A 25161-nucleotide genomic window follows, 5' to 3' on the forward strand; every position below is an offset into this window, starting at 1 on the left:
AGCTTTTTCAAAAATGCCTCCTTAGTTACTTGCTAGTACTTAATTTGCTGGTCTTGTTTATGATGATGTGATCCCTCAAAATAGCAATTTGCTTTTAAACTGTGTGTGAGGTCACTTATGATTGTGTATGTGCTTCATGTGAGGCTGGAATTTAAAATGAAAAGTAGTTTGGATTGCATTCATCCTACCTCAGATGGTAATTTCAGGGAGGAAAAAATTAGTTTTCCCTGTGTTTCTTGAGGAAATAGACCAGTGGAGGCTGAGATGACACGTTTACGTGGCAAGTTGCCCCTTGTTGCGTGCTTACTGACACAGGAGAAGAAACTTGCTTATTTGACTTGAGAGAGAAATGGGAAGACATCCATACAAAATAAAAATTCTACAGGATATCCTCTTCCTCAGACTACTCCATCAGAGATGTATTTACATTACCAAATGGGGGCTGTGTGTATGTGTATGTGCATCTTATATGCAGGAAGCCCATTTCCTGGCCTGAGACTGTGGGAGAGAGGATGATGATCGTCATTTATTGCCTGTTCTCTTAACAGGGCTACAACTTGATAAGTCTGTATGCAGCTGAAGAATGAGTTTTCTTCTAAGACAGAATGTGGGCTGTTGGAAAGAACTCTTATAGCTTTCTCTGGGTTTTCAATAGGCTTTTTAAAATAGGTCCTTGCTAAAGCCTTGCCAGGCCATGTACCTTAGAGTGCTTTTTGTCTTATGAGCAACTGAAAGATGTTCATAAACAGCAAATACCACAAAAATAAAAAAAATAATGGAAGTTTAGATGTTAGATGTTAGTATCTGTGCTGATGTGGGAACAATGGTTCGAATTTTTTCCTTTATCAACATATTTTCCATGCTCCATCTCAGAAAGTCTGTTCTCTGGGCACTGGTTGTATGCTTTTTGCCTAGAGGGCTTTCAAAATTAAGTAAAACTAAACAGAAAATGGTATCATCTCAAGGGTTTCTCTTCTCTGCAATGTTTTGCTGTGAAGGAAAGGAAAGCAGGAGTTTGTGTCTTGGCACAAAGTAGATGCCACTTCAAAGCTTCGCTGTAAGAGTATATGCAGACAGGGAGCAGAAGGCAATTTTAGCTATTACTAGGTCAGAGAAAAATTAATAAGTGGAATTATCTCAAGCTTCTCTTAGAAGAACAAAACTAAATACTGGAAAATATCCAGAATCTCACAGTATTCTTTGAGTCAGAGAACGGGTTTTAAGACTGCCTGAGGTTTGTAGCTGCTGAGCATCACTAAGCAGACTCTTTTGGGGGGATGGGAAGGAAGGGAAGGAAATGTTTGAATGATGGTTGCTGGGTGTGCAGATGGTACAATACACTTAACTGTATAAATGTGACATATATTGCCTAATCTAAAGTCTGTAATCATCAATGAATTATAACGATGAGTCCATGCTGGCTAAATAGCACCCAGTATAAGTTCCTAAGTTGACAGGCTACTCATTCCTCTTATACAGGAGCACATACTTTTGGCGACTTTGATTTAAATTAAAATTCTGCCTTTTTCTTCGTAGGAATTAAAATTATGATACTCATAGTGAATACTAACATAATTTCTAATTTATTTTTTTTTCCATGGGCCAAATAATGTTTAAAATAAATTACCTTTTCAAGCTGAATTAATTGAGCTTAATCAGTTTAAATAAAAATACCACTCATGACTAGCATTTTAGATGATGGAGGACTGGGGCTTAAGCTTCTTATCTGTTCACAAATTTTCTAATCTGTGAAATGGAGATAGTTATGTCTCAGGGATGTTATGAAACCTACGTAATTTATAAAATGCTTTGAGGTCTTTCAGTAAAAGTATAAGGAGTTCATGTCTTTTAATGCCGATTGACATTTTCCTTGATAATTAATTCAATACAGTTGTTAATTCAGTGTTGTAGAACCAAAAAAAAAAATCCTGAAAACTAGAGAGACACATTGATGGGGAGGGTGTCTGATTCGATGTTCTTAAGCTTCATGGAAGAAGAATTATTGTTTTCAATAGTCATTCAACTGTCCCACAAATAGGTATATGAGAGATAACTTCGTTGTCACCAAAAAACAATTCTAAAAAGGAAACAGAGAGAAAAAATAGTAGTAATTAAATTATACTTGTAATGCTGAAAGAATAATAAAAGAATTTTTATATTACCAGCAAGAAAACAAGTGTAAAGTATATGCATAAAGTGGTCCTCCTTGGGGGCTCTGTCTAGGGAGATTTCATTCTGCTTGGGGATACATCTGCTTTCTAGAAAGACTAAGACACTCCATCCATACCTGCCCATGTAGTCATCTGTCTTCATGACTTCCAATCTCTTTTAAAAGAGTCTTTGTGGGACTGAGCGTTCCCTGAAATGAAAAAAACTCTTTGCAAGACTAGGGCATGCTCCTGTGCCAATGTGTGACACACAGTTGCAAAGCATAAACCTTAAAAAATAGTGGGGAAAAACTGGAAGAACTTGTGAGTAATTTAGGTTTGGGACCCAAGGCAGTCTAACCTGATCAGAGTTCCTGCTACCACACTCTCCCCAAGTAGACTGGCTTATACTGCAAAAGTTTATAGCCACACTCATGGGCTCCTTTATATTGTCAAATGCAGTTTGAATGCGGCAGAGGTTTGACCTTTAATGGGCAGATCTCACAAAGTACCTGAGTATATAGACACAGACTTAATGCCAACTTACATGTTCTTGAGCCAGTACTGTTTGCATTTGTGAGCTCTTGATCTCACAGGCATGAGTAGCTTGAACTGGGCTGGTCAAAATGTTTACTGCCTCCAGCTCTTCTGCCAGGAATTGGTGCTATTTTGACACAGAAATGTTGAGCAGTTGCTGCATCCCTGAACTTTGTAGTGTGAAAAATAAACCTGGTGCTATAAATTTGGGAAGTGCAGAATCTGAGTAACTTTTTACAAGTGCATGTAATGGTAGGACAAGGGTGATGACTTTAAACTGAAAGGCAGGTTTAGATTAGATATTAGGAAGAAAATCTTTGCTGTGAGGGTGATGAGGTGCTGAAACAGATTGCCCAAAGAAGTTGTGAATACCCCATTCCTGCAGCTGTTCAAGGCCAGGTTGGATGGGGCTCTGAGCAGCCTGGTCTAGTGGAAGGTGGCCTTCCCCATGGTAGGAGGATTGGAACTAGGTTCTTTCCAACCCAAACGATTCTGTGATTCTGTTCAAGCATCCCCTTCCCTGGCAGAGAAGGGGAGTGGGAAGCTGCGAGCAGGGATGCCTTCGGGTGTGCAAGGTCAACCAGCCTGGTTGTGTCAGCAGCCTGAGTTACCTGCTGCTGGGAAAGATGTTTTGCCATGCGTGGAGGGTAGCTTTCTTAGAAGACCTGAACTGCCTCTCTCCTTGCTTTCTCAAGAGCCGTCACTTCACTGTATGGCTGATTCACTCCAACTGGGCTGGCCCAAATGAGATTGATAATACTTCTTGCAGTATTTAATCTGCATACAGCAATTAGACTGACCCTAGAGAGTGTTTGAATTAGTTGATGAGATAAATAACCCTATCCCACAGCATTAATAGGATGAAGTCCAGCACGGCTGAAGCTTTGCCACATGCCCTCAGCTTGAGCTGCAAACGTCACTTGGATTTTGATGTCCAAATGTAAACAGAATCAGGATGGAAGACTAGCTTTTCCTAACAGCGAAGATGAGATTTTACAAGTGATGCTCACATTTTATGGGCCATGCACCATGGTCCCATGGATCTTAACAATGATCTCCCAGATCACTATATTGGTTTGGGACTGGGCTGCAGTGTGGAGCTATTCTATTTTGACATCTATAAATTCTTTTCCCTGTAAAACTATTTAGCATTTTTTCCCATGGGAAATAAACATAATAATTAAAATGCTTCATGTCACAGTCTTGTGTGTGTGTGTGTGTTGTATGCTGCTTTTTCTTTTTTAACCTAAAAACAGGATGCTGCATTTTTTTCCATGAAAGCCCACCAGTATTGATGAGGATGTTATTTCCTTTTAGAACATAACTTTCTAACTTCTGTTGTTTTTCTTTCCTTTAAAACAGTTTGCATGTCACAAAGGCTACTCAGAGCTGCTTGCTCTGAGCAGGATTTGTCTCTCCCAACTCAAAAGTTCTACAAAGCAGATGGAGGTATCTCTAGCTGAGCTGGTCTGCCCAGTCAGTGGGAAAGAGGTGCTTTTACATGTTAAATGGCTATTTTAGGATTAGTTCAATTTCAGTCTGGAAATACCTTTTTCCATTGACTGTAAAAAAAGCCTCAAGGAGCCTTGCTCAGTTGAAGATATTGGATCATACGAGTCTCCACTTTCTGTGCCTGAAATTGTGGGATGATATTTTCAGAGATCATCCATGAAAACCCAGGCCACTTCTCCTACAGAATCAGAGGAAACAGATTTCTCAGGGTTTCTATAAAATAAAAATATTTTCCTAATTTTTTTTCACAAGCATCAGCAGTATGAGAATAAATCTGTTCTTAACTGTGCTTTTTCTTTAGTGTTGGAAAGGAAGATTTCGACAAGACAAAGCAGAGAGGAGCTGATAAGAAGGGGAGTGCTGAAGGAAATGCCTGAGCAAGGTGATATGATAACAGATTAACTAGAATTTAGCTACTAAGCACTAAACACGTATGATAAAGCCACTATTGCATTGTTTCCATGTAGTATAAATAGGTATGAGGAGACAAACTGAGGAGTGTGAGAGGTGATTTGGGCCAGCTGACAAAGAACTACAGCAGCTGACTTCTGTCATATCCTGAAGTATTTTAATGCTCCCTGTGAATAATGTGACTTTTGTGGTTCCTAGTTTGCCAGAATTCTTTTGAAGTGATGATAAACCTATTTTTTGAGTCAAAGTCTGCTGTCTAAAGCCACTGAAATATAAAATGAGAAATGTTGGCTGAAAAATTAGAGTCTTTGGGACCCCAAACAAATCAGTATGATTCATTTTAATCCACTTCAGGTATCAAAAAGTACCAGTGCTGGGATCATATGGATCCCACCACTATCACACAGACCACATTCACAAATGGCACAAGCATAAAACCATGGGGAAAACATCACTTGTATCAAAATGCTCTAAGTTTAGTAACCAGTATTAGACAGAATCTGTATTTTGAAAAACTTGAGTAAGCCAAGGTTAATACCTCTGTGCTACATCCGATTGTGTTTCTAGTGGTATTCTTTCCAATATTCTTCATCTTCTATAAATCTAGATTAAATAAAAGTCAAGTGAGTAAAATAATCTTCTGTAGCTTAAAATTAAACCATTTGTCATTTTATCAAGGAGTCTAAGAACTCCATGTTTTCCCAAAATATTTTTCTCCTAGAAATTCTGTTATTCTGTCTGATCTGAAGAATCAGGAAAGTATCAATGTGTATGGTTTGTATTGTGCACATAGATACTTAGAAGTAAAGGGCTTGTTTGTTGACATGTGGCATCACTTGCCTGTACAGTGTTTGGCTAATTACCAGACTATGACATTCAGCATAGCTGGCTTCTGCACTTGTCTCTGCTGTCTTTGTCTTAAAACAAGACATGTAAACTCTCCATACCTCAATTTGTCCATCTGAGAATTTGTTGTGTTTTTTGCTACATACTTTACTGGGGAGCTGCGTGACTTTGTCCCTTGAAGGTTGTAAATTGCATTTATTGGGAATAAATTGCAAGGTTGTAAATTGCATTTCACTTAGTGAAATGTGTTAACTTCTCAGATCGGTTACAGTCTGAACTTAAATCCTATAATTTGTGCCAAAAGTATGAGTACTTTTGTCACAGGTGTCCTTGGCTCTCTCTTCCATCCTTAAAAGGGGATGGGACTCTGGATTTCCTTACAGAGATTGACCAAAGCGAGAAAAGGATGTAAAGATGACAATTTTATCCTCTTCCTCTTATATCGGTCTGATCTGTGTTCCCTTCATTACATTGTGCTTCATGTCTGATGAAAATTATAATTTTTAAGGACCATTTTGAAAGAATATGGGATTGCTTTTAAGGTGCTAAAAATGGAGGGTTAGGAAAGAAGGTGGTTGAGAAGTGTGAAGGTAGTTAGAAGTAATGACTATGGAGATGAAAACTAAATGAGGAAATTACATGGAGTCTTGAAATGTGAGAGGTAAGAAATGTGAAGAAGTGACAGTGTGTCACATGGGATGAAAAAGAAGAATTGGAAAGTGGCAAGTGCCACTTGGAGGCAGGAGGTGTTTGCAGAACCAAAACATGAATAAGAGGTGGCAGTGTCACATGTGGAGACAGAGAGGAGAGAGTGAATTTAAGAATATTTGGAAGAGAGAAGCTGAAGAAACTGAATGTTGCAGTAAGGTAAGTGCAACTGTCAGATCTAGTGAAAGAGAAGGTTAGGAAGGAAGAACTTACCTTTTACACATCTGGTTGCTGTTAGTGTGTGGATTACAGTGAAACAATCATCTTAACCCATGGAGCACCCAAGGTGGTAGGAAAGGGGATGCATAATTTTGTTCAAACCAGGGAAGTGCCAAACATCCAAGTCTGATAAGACCCAGCAAGGAAGAGGAGTGGAATCACCACAGTTAGTGAAGAATCAATGGAGGAATCAGAAGAGATGCCCTGTAGATTTGTGTAATTTTTGGATTGACAGCAAGAAAATCCTGTAGAAAGAAATTACCAGAGAAGAAAATCAGCAGCAACTTCAAAATGCATGGAACAGAGAAACCTATAAGCCAGCAAGGGTATGTATGTAGCACTTTTCAGGAATATAAAGACAAATAGGGAAGAGAAAGAACTTTTTTTCAGGATTAAAAAAAACCCTCAAACTGAGGTAGTCTGGGTAAGTGAGTAAAGTATCATCAAGGAAAGAACTTAACTTGCAGAATTTAATAATGGTATGATATGTGATACAGAAAGACTTCACCTGGATTCTTAAGAGTGGATAATGTCTTTGTGAACTATTTTGTTAATTAACTGGGCATATACGTTCTGAGAACTTCTGTCTGAATTCCTGGCTGATTTACCTACTGGGATGCACCATGGTAGTCCTGCAAATCTGCCCCTAATTGTCCATTTTTGGGACATGTTGGAAGGGAGAGAACAGGATGCTTATGTGTACAGCCATGAAACTGTACCTGAAAACTGACATGGACTTGCAAGCCCATTACTGCAGAGATGTCCACCCAAAGAACATGGAAGCTTATAGAGTTTCTTTACAGTAACTTTTTAGAGCAGATCTACAGCCTTTCACATTTCAGTAAGTCTTTCTGCTTTGCTTCCACGGGATCTTGAAAGCAGAGGTATGCCATGTGTTTTCAGTGGGTGCTAAGTAAGCAGTTAGGCAATAGCTTTTTAATTTTCATTTCAGATGGTGATGTAACAGTAAATTTTGAAACTTCAAATGGACACACTATAGCCATTGGTGAAGAAACCATACAGGAAGAAAATGTGGTAAAAGCTGGTGGAAATAATGGTACTTTATCAGAGAAAACAACATCATTGGAAGGAAAAAAAGAAGATCAAAAAGGTAAATTAATGCATTCTTCATAGATTGGTTTTTTTGGGGGGGCTACTTTAAATATTAATGTGTTCTTCATTAGCACCAATACATGCTGTGAGTTCTGTTCTATCTCAAGGATGCCAGCAGAATCTGCTGAGAGAATAAGACTTGGTAGGCGTGTCTTTTACTGTGCCTATAGCAAGGTCATAAAGAGAAGCATGGTCTGAGCATGAAAATGCATGCAGGGATGTTTGATTTCTAAATTCAGTGTGAGCCTTTCCTTGTAGCCATGGGTAAGCTTTGATTTCAAATTTTCCTCTTATGAAAGAACACACTAAGTGAATATACATCACCTTGCAATATCATTGGAGAAGTGGCTCATGGGTTGAACGTTCAAAGGTGTTTAACCCATTTGAAAACCATGTATAATTTTGTAAGTAACTTCTGCAACTCGTTCCTGTTGGTTTTCATTGAATCTTAAACACCTGCAGTCCAGCAGAAACATTCAAGGGGCTATATCACTACCTCAGACTGAACCTAGGCTATTTATGGAAAATGTATTTTATAACTACAGGGTTTTCTATGGATGAATTGTAGTAAATACTGCTAAATATTTAGAAGTCCCAGGGTCCATGTTAATTTTGTTACCTTTACTCAGATCTACTTTGGTAACAAGAGTTTGACTCATAAAGGAAATGTAAAGATAAGTGTGGAATCACAGTTTTTGGACCACTTTTATTTTCTTTCTCTAACATCTTGAATAATGCACCACTTATTTTCCCTGTCAAAAAGTGTTTTTAAATACTATTCCATTTATTGGATTTTCCTCGAGGAAAGAACAAGGATTCAAAAGATCAAGACCTTCTTGGCTGGCTGTTAGACTGAGCAGCCTTTCCAATGTCTTCTGTTAAACTCTACCTAGTGATGAATGAGTCTCTGGAGGTTGAGAGGATCGGTTAGGCTAACACAGAAATTTGAATTCCTCTCTGAGCTACGTAAATCACTTGACTATGTAAAAAGTGGCTAGATGTCCAAGGAGAACAGCCTTTCTTATGAGATTTCTCCTACTTCCTGTCTCCCAAAAAGACAGAAATACAAGATTAGCCTTTGTCATGACATTTAAATACATCTATCTTTTGGTGCCGACTAGAACCAGATGTGTATTGGGTCAGGGAAAAGAGTTATAAAAGCCATGGAAAACTCCTTTAAAATGGTTCAATTTAACTTTGAGGTTAGATCAGACCACTTCTTATTTTATGCAACATTAAATACAGCCTTTTGGAAATGATCGGTTTTGGAAGTTTTTCGAAGGTACAATTTATTTGAGAAATACACGTTTTTAACTGTGTTGAAATCCCCCGTAACTGACTTTGCAGAATGCAGAACTCCAATGAAGCAGGAAAGGTTCAATATCTATTTCAAATTAGACTCTGCACTCCTTATACATTGTGTTGACCTTACAGAGAGAAATTAAAAATGATTGCTGTACAGGATTAAACTCAATACAGAAGACTGTGTAGCAATCACTCCAGTCCCTCTCAGAAAATGAAGAATATATGGAGGAGGGAGAAGGAAAACAACAAATGAGCCAACCTGGTATTCTAGGCTTCATAGAATGTCAATCTGAGCATACAGAAGATGCAAAACACTTCAAGTATATTTTCATGTTTAAGGAGTAATTCCACACATCAGAAACCGTGTTACACTGTGGAGACCCAGTACAACTCAGCAGGTAGTCATTGTGAATACACTTCAGTTATTCTTTACTTTATAGCACATTAAGCAAGAAGGTGAGCCAGCCTGTTAAACTCAGTGTAAGACCCACTCCATGTCACAGATATGTCTCACCTGCAGATTAGTCCTGGGTGATTTTTTTATGGTAGATGCAGTAGGTATGCATTATACACACACCCAATGGCAGGTACAGGTTTGCTTATGCTCACAGAGCATCAAAATCAGAGCTGAAACACACATACCTAACTCACTGTCTTCTGCTAAGACCATAAAACATGCTTGTGCTTCAGATCACAACCCTCCATCATGAGAACTGAGATAGGAGTGAATACTAGCTGACAATCAGGAGTAGTAGCTGCAAGGACTTCATCTTTAGTAAGCCTAATGTTAGGCTTCTTAAAGTCATCAACTCTAATTTGTAAATCTTGAAGTAAGATATATACACGTTTGTAAGACCTGAAAAGAGGATTAATTCCTGCCATTTAGTAGCATACTGTGCTGCTGTTCCAACTCTGACTGAATCAAAGGGTTCCAAAAATTCATCTCAGCCCCTGAAATTTAGGAAGTTATTTTATAATGGTCTTATGAAATGATGGTGCTTTTTACTTGCTCTCTTGTTCAGGTGGGTCTTGAAAATGGCCTTCTGCTATATATGATGACTGCTGGAGCCAGAATCTTAAAAAGAACAAGCAATATAGGCAAATTGTGATAATATGGTGAGAATTGGCAGCAACATGCTGTACAATGTGGAATATGTTAGGAATTAAAAGAAGTTAAAGGAACAAAGTTATTTCAGCATGAACTATGGGAATACAGTATCAACAGGGCAAACAATAGGCTCAGCCATGCAATATAAAAATGAGTTAAGCAGAAGCAAGTAAAGAAGACAACCTCTGAAAGCTGTTCCCTCTGCTGCTAGGCAGTTCTGTAAACTGTGTACCCATCTGCTGCCTGTCAGCTCACAGGTGCCTTTTGTATTTGGTGAAAAATTCCCTTTGGCAATTTAATAGTGTAACTGTTACTATTTATAGTAATGATGACAGTCATCCAAGGAGGGTGTTTAAAAGAAATTTTTTCCTTTATTGCAGAATGATAAGAAACTAGTGACAGTTTTATATAAAACAGGTAATTGGTTGGTAAAGCTTTGTCAATGAGAAATCAGAGAATTTTTTTTCTGAGATCATTTATTCACATTATGTTTGTGCTAGGCTGACTTCTGAATTCTTTTGTTTTGACTAAGAAAAATTGCTAGCATCTTTTGCAGAAAATAAAGAGCTAAACTGTAGCTATTATCTGTGAGTCTTGCAAGGGATACAGAGCAGCAAGTAGACAGGTAGCATATCAAAGAACACCCTGGTTGTCTGGGCAGCAGTCTGAACTGTACCACTGTGTCAGGGCTCCTGACCCATGGCACCAGTCTGCAGCAGCCCCAGCAGTCCCCAGAGCTCCAGGTTCCAGGTGTGATATAAGCATCACAAAGGGGATCCAAGGAGTCTCTTTGCCTCCTGCCCCCTACAGCAGTGTTGGAGAAGACCAAAAGCCACATCAGTAGAATAGGTGTCAAAATATTCAATGTTTGCCTCCCTTGGTATAGGGGCATAGCACGGTGATGCAGCATGCTCCTTGTAAAGCCTCCTGGCACTATGTCAGAGCTGCTTTTCTCCTTTCTGCCCTCCCAAGGTGTCTCTGGAACACAGACGTACTAGAGAACCCTGGATTTGTAGCTGAGTTCAGTTTTTTAACTTGTGTCTTACTCATTTTTATCACAGCAAGCTAGCTCTTTTAACAATTCTGGTAGATGCTTCCACACTGCATTGTTAACTTGGGCTTGAAGAAGTGAAAGGTTCAGTAACCATTAGCAAGATGGTTGGAAAAAAGTAGTAAGTTTTGTTTTGCATACCATCAGTCAGGTGTATTAGGTACTGCTTTGCTAAATAATTGCATTTCAGGAAGCCAGAGCTGTGTTGCAGGTGTTGTGGGTGACATGGAGCATAAGCTTCTGGAATGTTCTGGACTGTTTATAGCAAATTGATCCCCTCAGGTTTTCTCATGTCTTTAAGGGAAGGAAACAGTTTGTAGTCCTGTTTCCAAATGAATTAGTGGGCTACCTGCACATAATTTTTTTCCCCACAGGAGAACTCTCATGAGAGCTGGCAAATGTTCCAGTATGTTGGGCTCAGAGGTTCCTTTCTCTATATTTTTGTTTGCTCTCCTTAAATCTTAAACTTTTCTTTTTCTTGTGGGTAACCAAAAAAGAAGGTTGGAGGTACAAACTCTGGTCTTATGAGCATGTATCATTGCTGACTAACACTTTAGTTTGTCTACCAAGGAATGGTCTTGAAAGTCAAATTTTTTAGATTCTTTTTCTCAGAGGTCTTTTCTTTTTTTCCCCAAAGGAGACCAAACTTGTTGAATTTAAGATAGTAACCCTTATCTCCCAGGGTCTCAGACAAGAGCCTGCTTTGTCTCAGATTAATCCTGCAAACCAGTCACTGTGAGAGATGAGGCAGACTTTCCTCCCTCGTGTGCCTAGCTGGCTTCCTACACTCCTGAGCTCTGTAGATCATTGATATAAGCAGCATACATAAAAGGTTGTAGGGTTTTTTGCCCGACTCCCTAAGAATCTCTCACTCCAGCAGAGTTACTTGCTGGCAAAAACCAGTTCTTCTAAGAATAGTATATCTTCGATTCATCACCTGAACTATGTAAATGAGGTTGAATCCAAGTCTTCTAAAAGGAAAGCTACTCTATATAAAGCTGTATTTGGGCAGAGCCTATCTGTTAAGTCAGTTGGGCTGGCTCATGCCAGTAGGCTGATGTGAAAGGCATGGGCTTTCACCCACGGAAGTTGAGTGCCAGAGGAAGCTCCTGACTTGTAAAGCAACTTTTTTTTTTTTTATAAGAAAGATATCCTTATATGCCTCCAGAATTAAGACTATATACATTATGTTAATGAACTAACTATTCAATTATTTGGGCATATCTTTACAGAAAGTATAAGGGAATATAGAAATATACATACCTGTCACCTTCCAAGTCTCCCATAGATCAAGAAACGATATAAGTATGCAGCTGACAGTGAATACATTTTAGGTGTTCTCTCTTTTTTTAACAGCTTACTTCTAACACATAGGTTGGGTAGTTAACACTGTAAAATGACAGTCAGTTTGGTTCTTTCCCTATTTTATTTAGAAACCAATGCAAAACACCTAAACATGGTGGCTTTAGGTCAGATGTTATACCTGTCCCTTTCTCCCCTCTCCTGTTTTCTACACTGTCTCTGTTACAAGGCCTCTTGTGCACAGTGCTGTTGAAAACAGTCAGTAAGTTCTAGAAGTTTGTAGACGTGCAGATCTACTCATCCATCTTCAAGAAAGATGAATTCAAAACTGCAGAGAGAACTGCAAACAGCATCATGAGACAGCTGTTCTTGTTCAGTCTAGCAAAACGGAGCCTGAGAGAGCCTGAGTGCATTTGATGAATGTAGCAAGCTGGTATATAGCCAGGAGAGAACATGGCTAAAGGACAATGCTGGCACAAGTAGAAAGGAGTAAACTGTGGCTTGAAATACAGTTAGACTGGAAATTAAAGGAAGCTTTCTAACAATCAGAATGGGTCTTTTCTTAAACAGAATTTTAGTAGCAGTAATAGGAACAAAAAATGGAGCTGGTTGAATCTAAGTTTATGAAAAAATTTGTCTGAGCTGACCACCTCTATCAGCACAATCAATGAGTCCAAAAAAGTGACAAAAGACACCTTGTCTTGCTCTGTGTCCTGTGTTTCTGAATGACAGCTTCCTGGGTTTTGGTGAATCAAAACACAGCTCTCTGCATAGTCTGGAAAGGAAAATGATGATTTGCAAAATTCTTACTGAGTTTCATTGTGCAGAGAGTCATCTTGTGAAAGACAACAAATCATACATTATTTCCAATTTTCATTCTACATAGTTTTGCTCCACTGAGTTCTGTTCCTCTTCCAGGAGAAGGGTGCTTTGCAGTTGATGTAGATCATATGCTTGTGCTTCAGCACTACAGGTTTGCTGTGAGGTAGCTTCATGACACTGCTCTAGCTGGAGAAACAAAAATACCAGTACTGTATGACAAAATCCTCAGGTAGAAAAGCTTTGGCCTTCTGTTCCTTACAAGTTCACAAAAGTAAAGAAAAAAGTCTTGTATTTTACAACCTAGCTTCTGAAACTGTGCCCAGGATCTTCATTGGTCCACTTGGTCCAGAGTTTGCAAAAGGTCCCACTTCTAGTTTGCAAAAATCCGATTTTCCAGTGCATATGACATCTCTCTGAAAGTCACTGAGACTTGGTGAGTCCCCACAAGAGCTGTTATATACTGAGAACTTTGTAACTCTGACCATCATTTAAGTGTTCACATGAGAATAGAGCTTTCTTAAGAGTCTGGCCCAAATCACAATTTCTGGGATCAAGAAAATCTGGTCTCCAAATGAGTCTCTTGAAAATCTGACCTTTGGAAAATTTATTCTAAACATAAACATATTATTGATCCAAATGTTTAATGAGATACTAACATTTGCTTTGCTTTCCTGATAAAAGAGTAAATTATAGGTGGGTTGCTTTTACAGCAGATGTCTTGATCAAGACAGGAGTGCAGAAATCCTCTTTGATGTGTTTTGGAGACCTTTTCTTAAAAGGTCAGTTCTTAATGAACAGATGTCTACACTGAGAAATGAAACAGCAATAAAAATACATTGCAGCTGGTACTGAGGTATCTGGGGGATTGGATTGAACAAATAGAGAGATCTGAACTGATTCAGATGCCTCCTTGTTTTGGCAAAAGAAAGAGCAGGCATGAAGACCAAGGGTCCATATTCAAGCAGAATCATGTTAGGGAGGTACAATTACAACATAATTGTGTCTGGAGCCATTTACAGACATCAGACCATCCCTGTCACTGTTCAAGATCAAGCCACTGTTGCTGTTATTAGTTATTTGTATTACTATTATTATTTGTTTCTGTGTATACCAGAAATTTATTATAGTGTCTTACATAGATGCAGGAAACCACAAAAGTTTCCAAGGGACTTGCAGTAAAAGAAAGGACACTATGGTTAGGCACTGAAAAACCAGAGGACACCAGACCAGGAAAACAAGCACAGTACTGGCACCTAAACATTGTCAACTTTGGCATCACAGTAGAGGGGAGTTTGAGGGAGGACAGTCAGTGAATATTCACAAAAGCCTGAGGGGCAAGAGAAGAAAAAGAGTGAAAAGTGTCTGCTTCAAAACTTGGCTTGTCATTGGCAAAAGCTGGTATAATGGACTGGTCAGGTAGGAACTGGAAATCCGTATCTCAAGTAAACGAGAAACAATAGTTTGGTCAAAATCACAGTGACACTGAGAAAAAAAGATGAAGCTAACAAAGATAAAAACAGTAAAGCTAATAAGATGCCAAGAGGAATGATATGGTCAAAGGCAATCGTCTTCACCACAGCTTTCATCCTGGCTATGAGCAAAAAGAAGATTCACTTGTCAAGGCCAAGACAGGGCATTACTTAATCAAGGGACGGTCAAGACTCATGAGAGCTGTAACTATCTGTAGAGACAGGATGCTGCTGTGCTGGAGTCTGCCAGTCTTCGGTACAATGTACATAACAGCATGAAAAGAACTGTCCTAAGTAAAGATGATATCCCAGTGATGGCAATGCATTTCTGTTAAAATCAATGTTATATAAATTTCCAATTTTAATCACAATTGAAGTCTGCAAGCAAGAACTTTGATGAACTGTTCTAATTTTTGTTTTCATTTGTAGTTCTTAGTTATTTCTTTAAAGAAAAATCCAAAATTATCAGGTGGTTGTCACTAAGATGTGTGTATTTGCAACTAAGTAAAGCTTTAGCCTTATATTTTGTTATATTTTTGTACTTTTTTTCCTGAATCAGAAGATAAATTCTGATATACATTATGTAATCAGTTATATAGTTTAGTGTAGATTGACTGTATTACTTTGGAATATGGTGCATAGAGTATTACTTTTTACTGGGTTATAAATCTGTTTTTCATATTTACTACTATGTCTGGACACAAAACATGGTAATGGTGTACAAGTACACAAGTTTTAAATTTTTTCATATTAGTAGGTAAAATTACAGCATTCTGGATCCATAAGTAAAAGCTATATCAAAGAATTGTTTACACTTAAAATTATTTTGGATCATCATGTCCTTCAAGATCTTCAGAATACAAAGATGTATCTTCTCTTGCCATGTTTGTTTTTAATGGAATTCAGATTTTAAAATGTCCTGCTTTTTCAGAATTAAATTAGCTTTTCAACTTCAAATGAAGGTAGGTAGAATTTCACAAGGAGACATTTTTGCTGTAAAAGAAGAGACCAAAATGTAACAAATAAGCATGTTTCTTTCTACATCCAGAGTCTTTCTCTGAAAAACTAAGAGACAGTATAAGAATCTGTGCTTGAAAGAATTTGTTTGAAAGCTGTAAAAGGTCACTGTGAAATGGTTCTTTCAAAACTCTAGCAAAAACATATTAGTCTATAACAGGCTGGAAATAAAGGAGGAAGACCCTGGACGGTTAATGTTAATTCCTTCAGTTCATGAAGAGACATGCAAGTTGCTGCTAATAATGCAGGCAATGCACTGAGTTCGTGTTAACAAGCCTTAAGCTAGAGGTTGGAAAGGCTTTGTTTCTGAGATGAAGAAATGTCTTTGTTGTCCAACACATTATTTGTTTTTCATCTACTAATCTTAAAATTAAAATGTGCTGCTTATCTCTTGGGAATCTTTTACATGGGAAGGAAGAGAGATGGGAATGTCCATTTATTTTGTCTCCTTTCTTCCCCAACCATTTTAGGTTTTAGTAACAAATAAATCGCATATGATTCTGATGGTATGCTCTTGCTTTTATAACATACCTTTTCATAAAGGTTTGGGAAGGCTATCTTGAGACTGAATGGGCACAGAATTGGTGTAATTGAATAGATAAAGATTCCCATGTGGGGACACGTAGTCTTACAGCCACAATGATTATGTTGCAAAATTTTATGTTTGACTATAAATGGCTTATCTACATTAACATTACAGCTGGCATTAGGCATGCATTTTGAAGTGAATTTCCTAGTCATCCCCACTTATCCTTCTTTGGTTTGCAGGGCACATAAACCAGGTTCCTTTTGGATGAAACTAAGCCAAAAGATGCACTCAGGAATTTTTGCTCCCACCACCACCAGTCATGCAATCTACAGAACTAGCCTGAAGACAGTAGAAAGTCAAGTCTCCTGGAATGCACATTGTGGACATTGAGTCCTGAGTGCTACCTCTTTCACTCTACAGAGCCATTCCTATTGCACAACACAATGTAGATAAAGTCCAAATTCCTGTTGACTAATGAACTGTTGATTCTTGAAAGTGCAGTCATGTAACAGTACCCAAAGAACTTGCAGGAGAGGAGAGCATTCCCATGCCAAATGATATCCTATCTGATTTAGCTTCATCTGTTTCTGAAGAGCAGAAATACCCTGAAAAAGTTACCCAAAATAAGTTGCTAACAGGAAGCAATCTGCAGCTTAGAAGAATGGGTTGATTCAGGGGAAAATTTCAGCTGCGTAGCCATATTTGAACCCATGGCTGACAGAATGGCCATGTTCACATTCAGATTCACAGGAATCTGAGTTTTATAGCCTGTTGATCTTGGAGTGGGTAGGGTTGGAAAGAAGCCAAGGAAATTTGTTAGAGGAGTAAATGGCATTTCCCATGTTTAGTTTGCAGCCAGCAGTCTGGTTTAGGATAATGGATGTAAAGATGATCCTTGGAGGTCTAGAATAAATGAGATTGAAAGAAGTTCCAGGTAAATATCTTCTGTGAGAAGGACTTGAACTGAGACAGACATTATTTTTTTTTCTGAGGTAATACTTCCTTAAGAGGCAGAAGATTAAGTCTCTCCTGATTCCCAAGAGCTCAAGCAGCAAAAGTAGTCACTGTTTTGGGGCTTGCTGTTGAATTTACGTGGTGTATGTCTGTGTCAGTTGGCTTCTGTTCACTTTCTTATCCATAGAGAGCACTACTGGTCACTGCCCAGAAATACCAACATCCCATGCTCCACCACTACCCAAGCCTAAGCCTAAATCTAAAAAAGCTCTACTGCCACCAAAAAATGCCATTGCTGCTTCCACAACCACCAGCCATAAGGGTAATGAAGCACCTCATGCTAAAAAAAAGGGAAAGGGTCCTGCTAAGCAGCCTCCTCTCCCGCCGCCCAAGCCAACAGGTCACAGGGCAAATCAAGAAGCTGGTGAGTACTGCCCATGCAGTGCCAGTTATGGTGGGTGCATGTGCATGGGGATGCTTGACTTGGTCTTATGATAACTCTTGCCTTTGTTATGTTACTAAAGAGCATGCCATGGATGTTTAGCTAGCTTCCCACTGAGCTCTGTTCTGCTGTCTACAAACACCCCAGACAACCCCGGACAGATCACTGCGCTGTTTTAATGAATGTATGCACAACACCAAGCATATCAGGGACAATATTGAATTTTCAGTTCAAGTGTGAAAGCTGGCAACAAAATGACCCAGAGAACTGCTGAAGAGCAAGTAGGAAAAAAGGTGACTTCTTTGTCACATGAGTTGCTCCAAAGTAAAACTACTTTGGTGTTGCTATAACTTTCTGCTGGACATATCAACTATTCCGATTAATTTGATAATATTACAAGATCACAAAGAGGTAAAGGACAAAACCATTAAGACATCTTAAAAGACTGTTAAGTAGCAGTTAGTTTAGCTCAAAAAAAAAAAAAAAGGAAAAAGAAAAGAATTATAACCATTAGAAATGAACAGGTCTCCCTGAGCTAGCTGAGGCTTGCTGTGATTCTAAATACACACTGGAAATGGAAAATGTCAATCATCAGCCACATCCCACATGTGTTTACCATCACACTTTTGAACTAAAAGTTGGCAGTGATGCTAGATTAAAGATTATAGGTAGGTGTTCTTAAGGTACTGATCTAGAGTTTGAATGGTTGCAATGTAGACAATAACCAAAATGAAAACATCCAGATGTAATTTGAACACAAGTGGTATTGTGATGAATGGACTCCATATACTCATTGGCAAACTTATACAAGCCTTGTGTTTTCAATCCTCTGTTTGTCTTTGAAAGTCCTTCAGTCCCTCTAGTTTTCTCTGCAAATATGCTGCTTCATAGCTTGTGCATTTTGGCATGTTTTGTATTTGAAGCATACAGAAGAGGACTGTTTGAAAACATTGCAAGACTTCTAGAGTTACAATAATAACTTTTCCATAAAATATCCATTAACTTGGTATTAACTGTCCCTTCTACATCAGATGACTACAAGAATAAACAGTTTGAAAATCCAGAACTTGCTCCTTTTATTTCACATGTAGCTGGAAAACTCAGTTCTTCCTAAGTGAATGAACAGCAGAGCTTTCAGAAATAAAACAATCCATCGCATAAAGCAATGTTTATACAAATGGGTGGTAACAAGCTGTCAGGTATCTGACTTTTTAAATTAAAATGTATACAGATTCCAGTTTTGTCTTTTAGTAGCCCTGCTGAAATGTCATGCAATGCTTGAGACCGTACAGATGTAAAATATATCCACATATCCCTTATTCTACTGATAGTTTCTTCTGACATTAAAAATATTGTGTTCATTCAAAAGGGGGCAATACTTAATAAGTACACCTGATTTGGAACAGTATTAGTAGAAGAGGTTTGTCAGATCCCTGTGAAAGTGACCATATGATGCAGCCAGTGATCCAGTCCTGTGAAGGAGAGGAGGAATATGAGTAACAACCTGAGCCATGGCTCTCCTGAGGGCAACACAGTAGGTTTCCAAACTGAAATAGTGGAACTGGGAGAATGGGACTTAAATGCAGGCATGGACATGTGCCAAAAGGCAAATAAAAGCCATGAAATTTTTCATTTAATCAAAATTCAAATCTTCTACTTGAAAAGAAGCATGACAGAAAATTGTCAGCCAGCCCAGTCAAAAGCAACAATGGCAACAGCACTTTTGACCCATGTGGAAGCGTAGGGGGGTTTTCAGTGGGAGAAATCTTTCAAGTTTCTATGTCTAATTGCAGGTCCAGAAAGGTTCTGAGAATAATGTAAGGATTTTTACAATGGAAACATCTTTTGACATTTTCCCAGCAACAATTCTGTGGCTGTATATTTGTATTATGCTTCAGTTTTTAAGTGTAAGCATGTAAATGGTTCTGTTGACCTCCAGCCTGCACTGAAGTGCTTTGCTGGATCAGAATTAGAGCCTTTTCTTGCAACCATCCACTTTCTCAGTAAGGTTTCTGCTAAATAATATGCAGGTTGGAACCAACATCTCTTTCCACTGCAATTATGAACTACTGCCTATACAATTTCTCTGCTTCATTTTGTTTTGCTTGTATGTTAAGTCAGTGATTTGTACCTGATGTGGAAGATTAGTGCAGTATCAGTAGATTTGGGATGCTGCCCTTTGCAGTCACCTTGGAGCAGGAAGAGGAACAGTGATTTGCTTGAAGTTTTTATGGATTTTTCCAGATGTACTGAAAGCCTTAAAGCACGCTAAGTGTTTATAAACCATAACACTCAGCTACAAAAGAGAGTGGTATAATGTGTCTTTTGAATTACTTTCCATCTTGGAGATTGAGAACAGTCTCACTGTGAAAGCTATTTTTATATCATGAACTTACTATGGCCAGTATCTGTATTTTGATTATCTCCTAATCTGCCAGGGTTTTGTTTTTATTTAAATGCTTGTAAGTAAAGTAGGCCTTCCAGCAGATTTCTGTTACAGCTTTCTCTTTTACTCAGTAAGCTTAGCTGCAAGGCTGCTGTGTAGCTTTATAATGTTTTCATTTGTTCTCTGGAGGTTAATGCATTTTTACTACTGCAGAAGTGTTTGAGTTGGATGCATTTTGATGAAAAGGACTGAACCATAAGATGGTTGTCATTTTTACTGCTTTTTAAATGAAATTCAGAAGTTTGAAGCTCCCAGCTCAGAGGATGGAATACACATGAACAAGCAGGCTAGCTGAAATCTCTTGTGAACTTGGGCATTATACATATATGCTTCAGTATGGTAAGTATCACAGGGTTAAACAGCATCATCACTGGCCAGCTTGTACAGCTAGTGTCAAAACCTTGTTTCACAACATTTTCAATACTGCCCAAGCTGATCACTGGTAAGACAAAGACCTCCAGTACCTACAGGAGGCCTTCAGTGCCTCCTCACCTCTGAAGGTCATTTGTGAAGAGTGAGATTGGTGGTTTCTGCCTCTGTTTTATGGATATATCCAGCTGGACTTGAAAGTACATCATTTTGCTGTCCCTCTGCTGTTTGCCATTAAGTAGGAGCACACCAGTTGCAATAACATTGTGAAAGGTAATTAATTGATACCTGTAACAGTCCTCAGATGTCCATTGAAAAGCATAAGGAAAATCATAGGGTTTTCCCACTGTTCAGACCCAAAATTCATGTGCTAGAAAAGGTCAGGCAGTTTTCCCTGTCAGGGAGTGGTTTTTTTTAAATAGGACACTACAATTTTGGAGTAGGTAGTGGACTTTTTAGATGATGTCCAGGGAGGTTGTAGTGAGCCAACGCAGACTGCTCGAAACAAACTCTCACCGGTTTGTAAGGCTGATTTTTTTCAGCTGTTCATCATTTCAGTTTTTCTGACTGCAAAGGTGAAATTGGAACTGCAACATTTACTTATCTCAAGCACTTAGATGAAGGACTGTAGAAGTATCAAGTGTAATTTTTTCATTTTTTAAATACCAGCACAAGTCAATCCATGCAGGAAATACAATGCAAAAATGATACAATTGCAAGACTGTAAAATCCTTTTTCTTTTCTTATTTAGCTGGTTCCTCTCATGCAAAAAAACCACCAGACTCCAAGTCTTCTTCATCACCATCTCCTTTGTCCGCATCGTCTCACCCCAAAGCCTCTAAGGAGACTTCCAGCAAATTGGGCACATCAGGGACTCCCCGGGGCAAGAAAAAACCCGGGAAACAGTCGACCCCACGAACAGCACCAGATGGGGCTACTTCTTCCCCCTCAGGTGCCACAGCCAACAGTTTGGAAGTGAAGACAGAAAAACCCAAGGCTGAGCAACCTTCCATAGTAACTTTTGAAATGGAGGACACAGACCAATCGAGCAAGCTTGTTGTGCCCCCTCCTCCCACTGCTGCCCCTCCTCCACCTCCACTTCCACCTCCTTTCCCTGCTGCAGCTGGTCAACCTGCTGTCTCCTCAGATGCCCAGGATGTGTCAGACAGCTGTGTGGCAGGGCCATGCAGCCCTGGATCAGATACTAAAGCTCTTCTCCAGACTGAGCATGGCATAGATGAGAGTCTGAGCAGTACGGCCCTAGGCAGAGGTCCAGATGCTAGTGGAGAAGACACAGAAAGGTAAGACAGTATTACTGTCCTGGGTGAGTGGTAAGACCCACAGACAAGGAAGCCACGTTTCTTTGCAAGGGACGCTGTAGGCACACAGGAATCTCTTCTGTTTCTTCTGCTGACTGGTAATAGTTTGCGTTGCATCCCAGCACAATTTGTTCCTTTCCAGTGCCTTTGAGCCATTCACCTGCAGTACCTCATGTTTCCCCAGAAGGTCATTGCTCACAACCTGCCTCTTACGTCATTGTTTGGCTGACACTGCTGTCAGCAGTTCAGCTAGTAGCTGGTGACATTTCTATTTCTCTCTCATAAAGGCAAACAAGAAATTATGCTGAATTATAAGGGGGTTTACTTTTTTTTTCTTTTGGTGGATGTCATTAAATATCTCGTTGCTAAAGCTCTAAATTCAATGGCTGAATTTACTTGCACACTTGAAAACAAGAGTTTCAGGCTCCAATTAGTGGGTCTTTGGTCTGTCACTGCATAGTGGCTTGTATAAATCTCAGGTACTGTAAAAACTAGTCAAGAGAAAGGTCATAATTACACTTTTTAAGCAAAATAGTTGGCAGCAAAATGGAACTGGCTTAATGATTTATCTTTTCCCTGCCTCAAGAACCAGCATCTTTTATATAAACCCGAGAGAGTTTAGTCTAGATGCCAGTAGCCTAGAGACCTTCCTTTAAATTCTTGTTGGTACATCTGTCAGCATTACATTCCTGTGCTACATCTCCCCTTGCTCTACCCTTCTTTTACACAAAGATTTTCCCAAGGCAAAGGGCAGTCTGCTGCCAATTTCCGTGGTTGTCAGTGATGGTCATGAACATTTTGGACTCAACTGCAGTGAAACTGTATTTACAGTAAATAGGGTTAGGCTTCCAGAAAAGGAAGCTTTGCACTCCCATCTGCTCTCCAAGTTGCTCCTCTCACCCGCAACTTTATGAACTGTTTTTCTCTCTTTATTATGCACTGTTGGTCCCATCCCACAAGAAATAAAAAACAATTAGGATTTGTCTTTATATAGTCTTTGCAGCACATGATTCCAGGTTGTTTGAATCCTTTTTCCTAACATACATACATAGGTACATACACACATCTGCATACTTTATAAATGTTTTACATATATACATTTTTTAGAAAGGTATTAGTTTGAATAACAGAACTTTTCATACTTGCTTATACAATGTCTCCCATTTGTGTTCTGTTCTGCTTGCATTAATGTATCACCGTGTCTGCTTACAAATTAACAGCTTGGCTATGAAAGGAGACCAAGAAGTGGAGGCTCCAGACCAGGCACACTCTGAACCAGTGGAGGAGGCTGCTGACACTGGTGCCCCTCATGAGAGTGAAAGTAGCAGAGAGAGCCATGGCAGTGACTCAGATTCAGACGGGCCGATACTGTACACAGATGATGATGATGATGACGATGATGAGAATGCAAGTGCTGAAAGTAAGCATCCTGCTTAGCTTCTTAGCTGCAGGCTACCTTTTGCAGATTGCGTTATGTGAGCATGCCTGACCCATGCTAGTGTGAAGCAAAGAGAGAGATGACCGCAGGGGCTGGTTTTAGGGCATTTACTATTTTGTCACTACTGAGAAATGAGTGTCCTGCTTCTCACAGACAACTGTGATCAGAAACCTGCTGGGGCCTGTGCATGGATGAGAGCAGTGCACAGATGGGAGTAGAGGTGGGAGGAGCAGGTTCAGAAGAACATGAGGGTGGAACAAGGCCTCCATGTTAGGGCATCAAAAGTCATTGATTTGGCTCACCTCTGTCACAAATTCCATGTGTGAGTTACATTGTGGTGGATGACAGAGGAAGCCCATCAGTTGTCAGCTTCACTATCTAAAAGTCATTTGTTCCTCTTTGATCAGGATGTTTTAAGCATTGGAGCGACCTTAGCAGACAGAGCAGATCACAGTAGTTTACATCTAAGTTTTACAGCTTTGAAATTTCATCTGAGGTCATGACTCTATCATCACCCTAATTGGGCAGAAGCCCTGCAGCTGCTGAAGGGGTTGTCCTACCCCCATTCTCCCTAATCCCTGCTCCCAGCTGTTTGCTCTTCCCTTAGGCCAGCACTCAAATTCATTTTTGCAGCAGTGGCTGTTGTTGAGCTGATTTTCAATATAACTGGTGGTTCCCTGATCCAGCTCACCCAATGGCTGCTCCTTTGCTTGGGCAAAGAGGTGGCAGCAGCAGGCTGTTGGGATGGAGAGGAAGGCAGCCCTACTTCTACTCCCTACAGGGTGGCCATATGTCAGTATAAAATCACTACTGAACCATTGCTTGAGAGCCTTGCCCACAGGTGTTCCAGAGGAGGTGCTTCTCTGTGCTCAGGGAAGAAGTCCTGAACACCAAAGTGCTGTGTACCAAAGTGGGGTGAGCGAAAATGAACTTGTGTTTTTTATCTTGGCCATCGGTGCGGCAGAAGACGAAGTGCCAGGTAGCTCAAGAGGCTGAAGTCTTCTGCAGTTCTGTGTTGGGTTTGAATAAAATTCAGTGTGATAGAAACCAAAAATTCATGTATTCAGGCAGCAGCATGATGTCTTATGAGAAGTGAGCTGAGAGCCTGTGGTCTTACCAAACTGCCTTACATGGTGAAAATCTGCCAGCCTAGGACATATGTAGCTCACCTTGGCCAGAATGTCAAGACACAAGGGAAAGACTATTAAGCGTGTGAAAAATACCCTTTCTTCCAGAGCTGGCTGGAGCTAATGCTGACCAAGCTGCAAGGCCCTTGTCCGTACTGTGTCAGTTTTATGGATAAACAGATTGCTTCCATGTGTTGGGGTTCCTGCCTAGGTTACTTTACAAGCACTCAGAGCACTTCTCTAAGCTGTATTTTTTGTTTTAATTTATAAATAAGTTTAAGATGACAGTGGTAATTGATTGGAAAAAAAATTGAAAGAATGAAGGAAATGATGATAGAATGAGACTAAACCATTTAAGGCTGAAGAAAGAGCAGCAGGTTGCTAAGATAAATAAGCCAATCTGTAATGTATTAGACTTCAAAGACACTTAAGTGTAGATTTGTCATTTTTATCCTATCACTTCACAGATGACAAGTGATGTTTGTATCAATTTGGCTGGTAGCTTTTTCCTCCAAGCCTTTTAGCTTTTTATTTTTGTGAACTGAGCTAAAATTTTTCTTTTGATGTTAATTAAAATTCCTCTTCTGCATGTGGGAACAAGGTCGCTTTGGGGAGGTACTAAAGTTTTTACTCAGAGTTTGCGTCTGTAACCTAAGCATAAATGAACTAAATCTACCCTACTCTTCCTTTCCTCAGGCTCTTTGGCAAGTAAAATCCGTCGTAGGGATACTCTTGCTATCAAACTTGGCAACAGACCATCTAAGAAAGAATTAGAGGACAAAAACATCTTGCAGCGTACATCTGAAGAGGAAAGGCAGGAGATCAGACATCAGATTGGAACGAAGCTAGTGAGGTATCAGTCTCAGGGTAAATGTGATTTGACTGAGTGGAGGTGGAGGAAGAGAATTAAGAACACTGGGTTCATGTTTTAAATGCAGCCCAATATGCACTGCAGGATCTTTGTGGTATA

At 39.4% G+C, this 25161-nt stretch overlaps 1 protein-coding gene across 5 annotated transcripts in view; it reads left to right on the forward strand.

Moving 5' to 3' along the window:
• Nucleotides 1-25161, forward strand: part of PHACTR2 (phosphatase and actin regulator 2) — a 134929-nt gene that overhangs the window by 88749 nt on the left and 21019 nt on the right. For 4 of the 5 annotated variants that reach the window (XM_027632772.1, XM_027632798.1, XM_027632787.1 and 1 more), the window contains exons 3-8: nucleotides 4498-4578; nucleotides 7333-7491; nucleotides 17238-17474; nucleotides 21059-21608; nucleotides 22847-23046; nucleotides 24888-25044. In XM_027632772.1, coding sequence (XP_027488573.1) covers nucleotides 4498-4578; nucleotides 7333-7491; nucleotides 17238-17474; nucleotides 21059-21608; nucleotides 22847-23046; nucleotides 24888-25044 — 1384 coding nt within the window. The remainder of the gene's footprint in view (nucleotides 1-4497; nucleotides 4579-7332; nucleotides 7492-17237; nucleotides 17475-21058; nucleotides 21609-22846; nucleotides 23047-24887; nucleotides 25045-25161) is intronic. The other variant, XM_027632793.1, reaches the window with a different exon arrangement.

This window comes from Corapipo altera, unplaced genomic scaffold, assembly GCF_003945725.1.
Source record: "Corapipo altera isolate COAL_440 unplaced genomic scaffold, ASM394572v1 2b, whole genome shotgun sequence".
In the NCBI taxonomy this organism is placed as follows: domain Eukaryota; kingdom Metazoa; phylum Chordata; class Aves; order Passeriformes; family Pipridae; genus Corapipo; species Corapipo altera.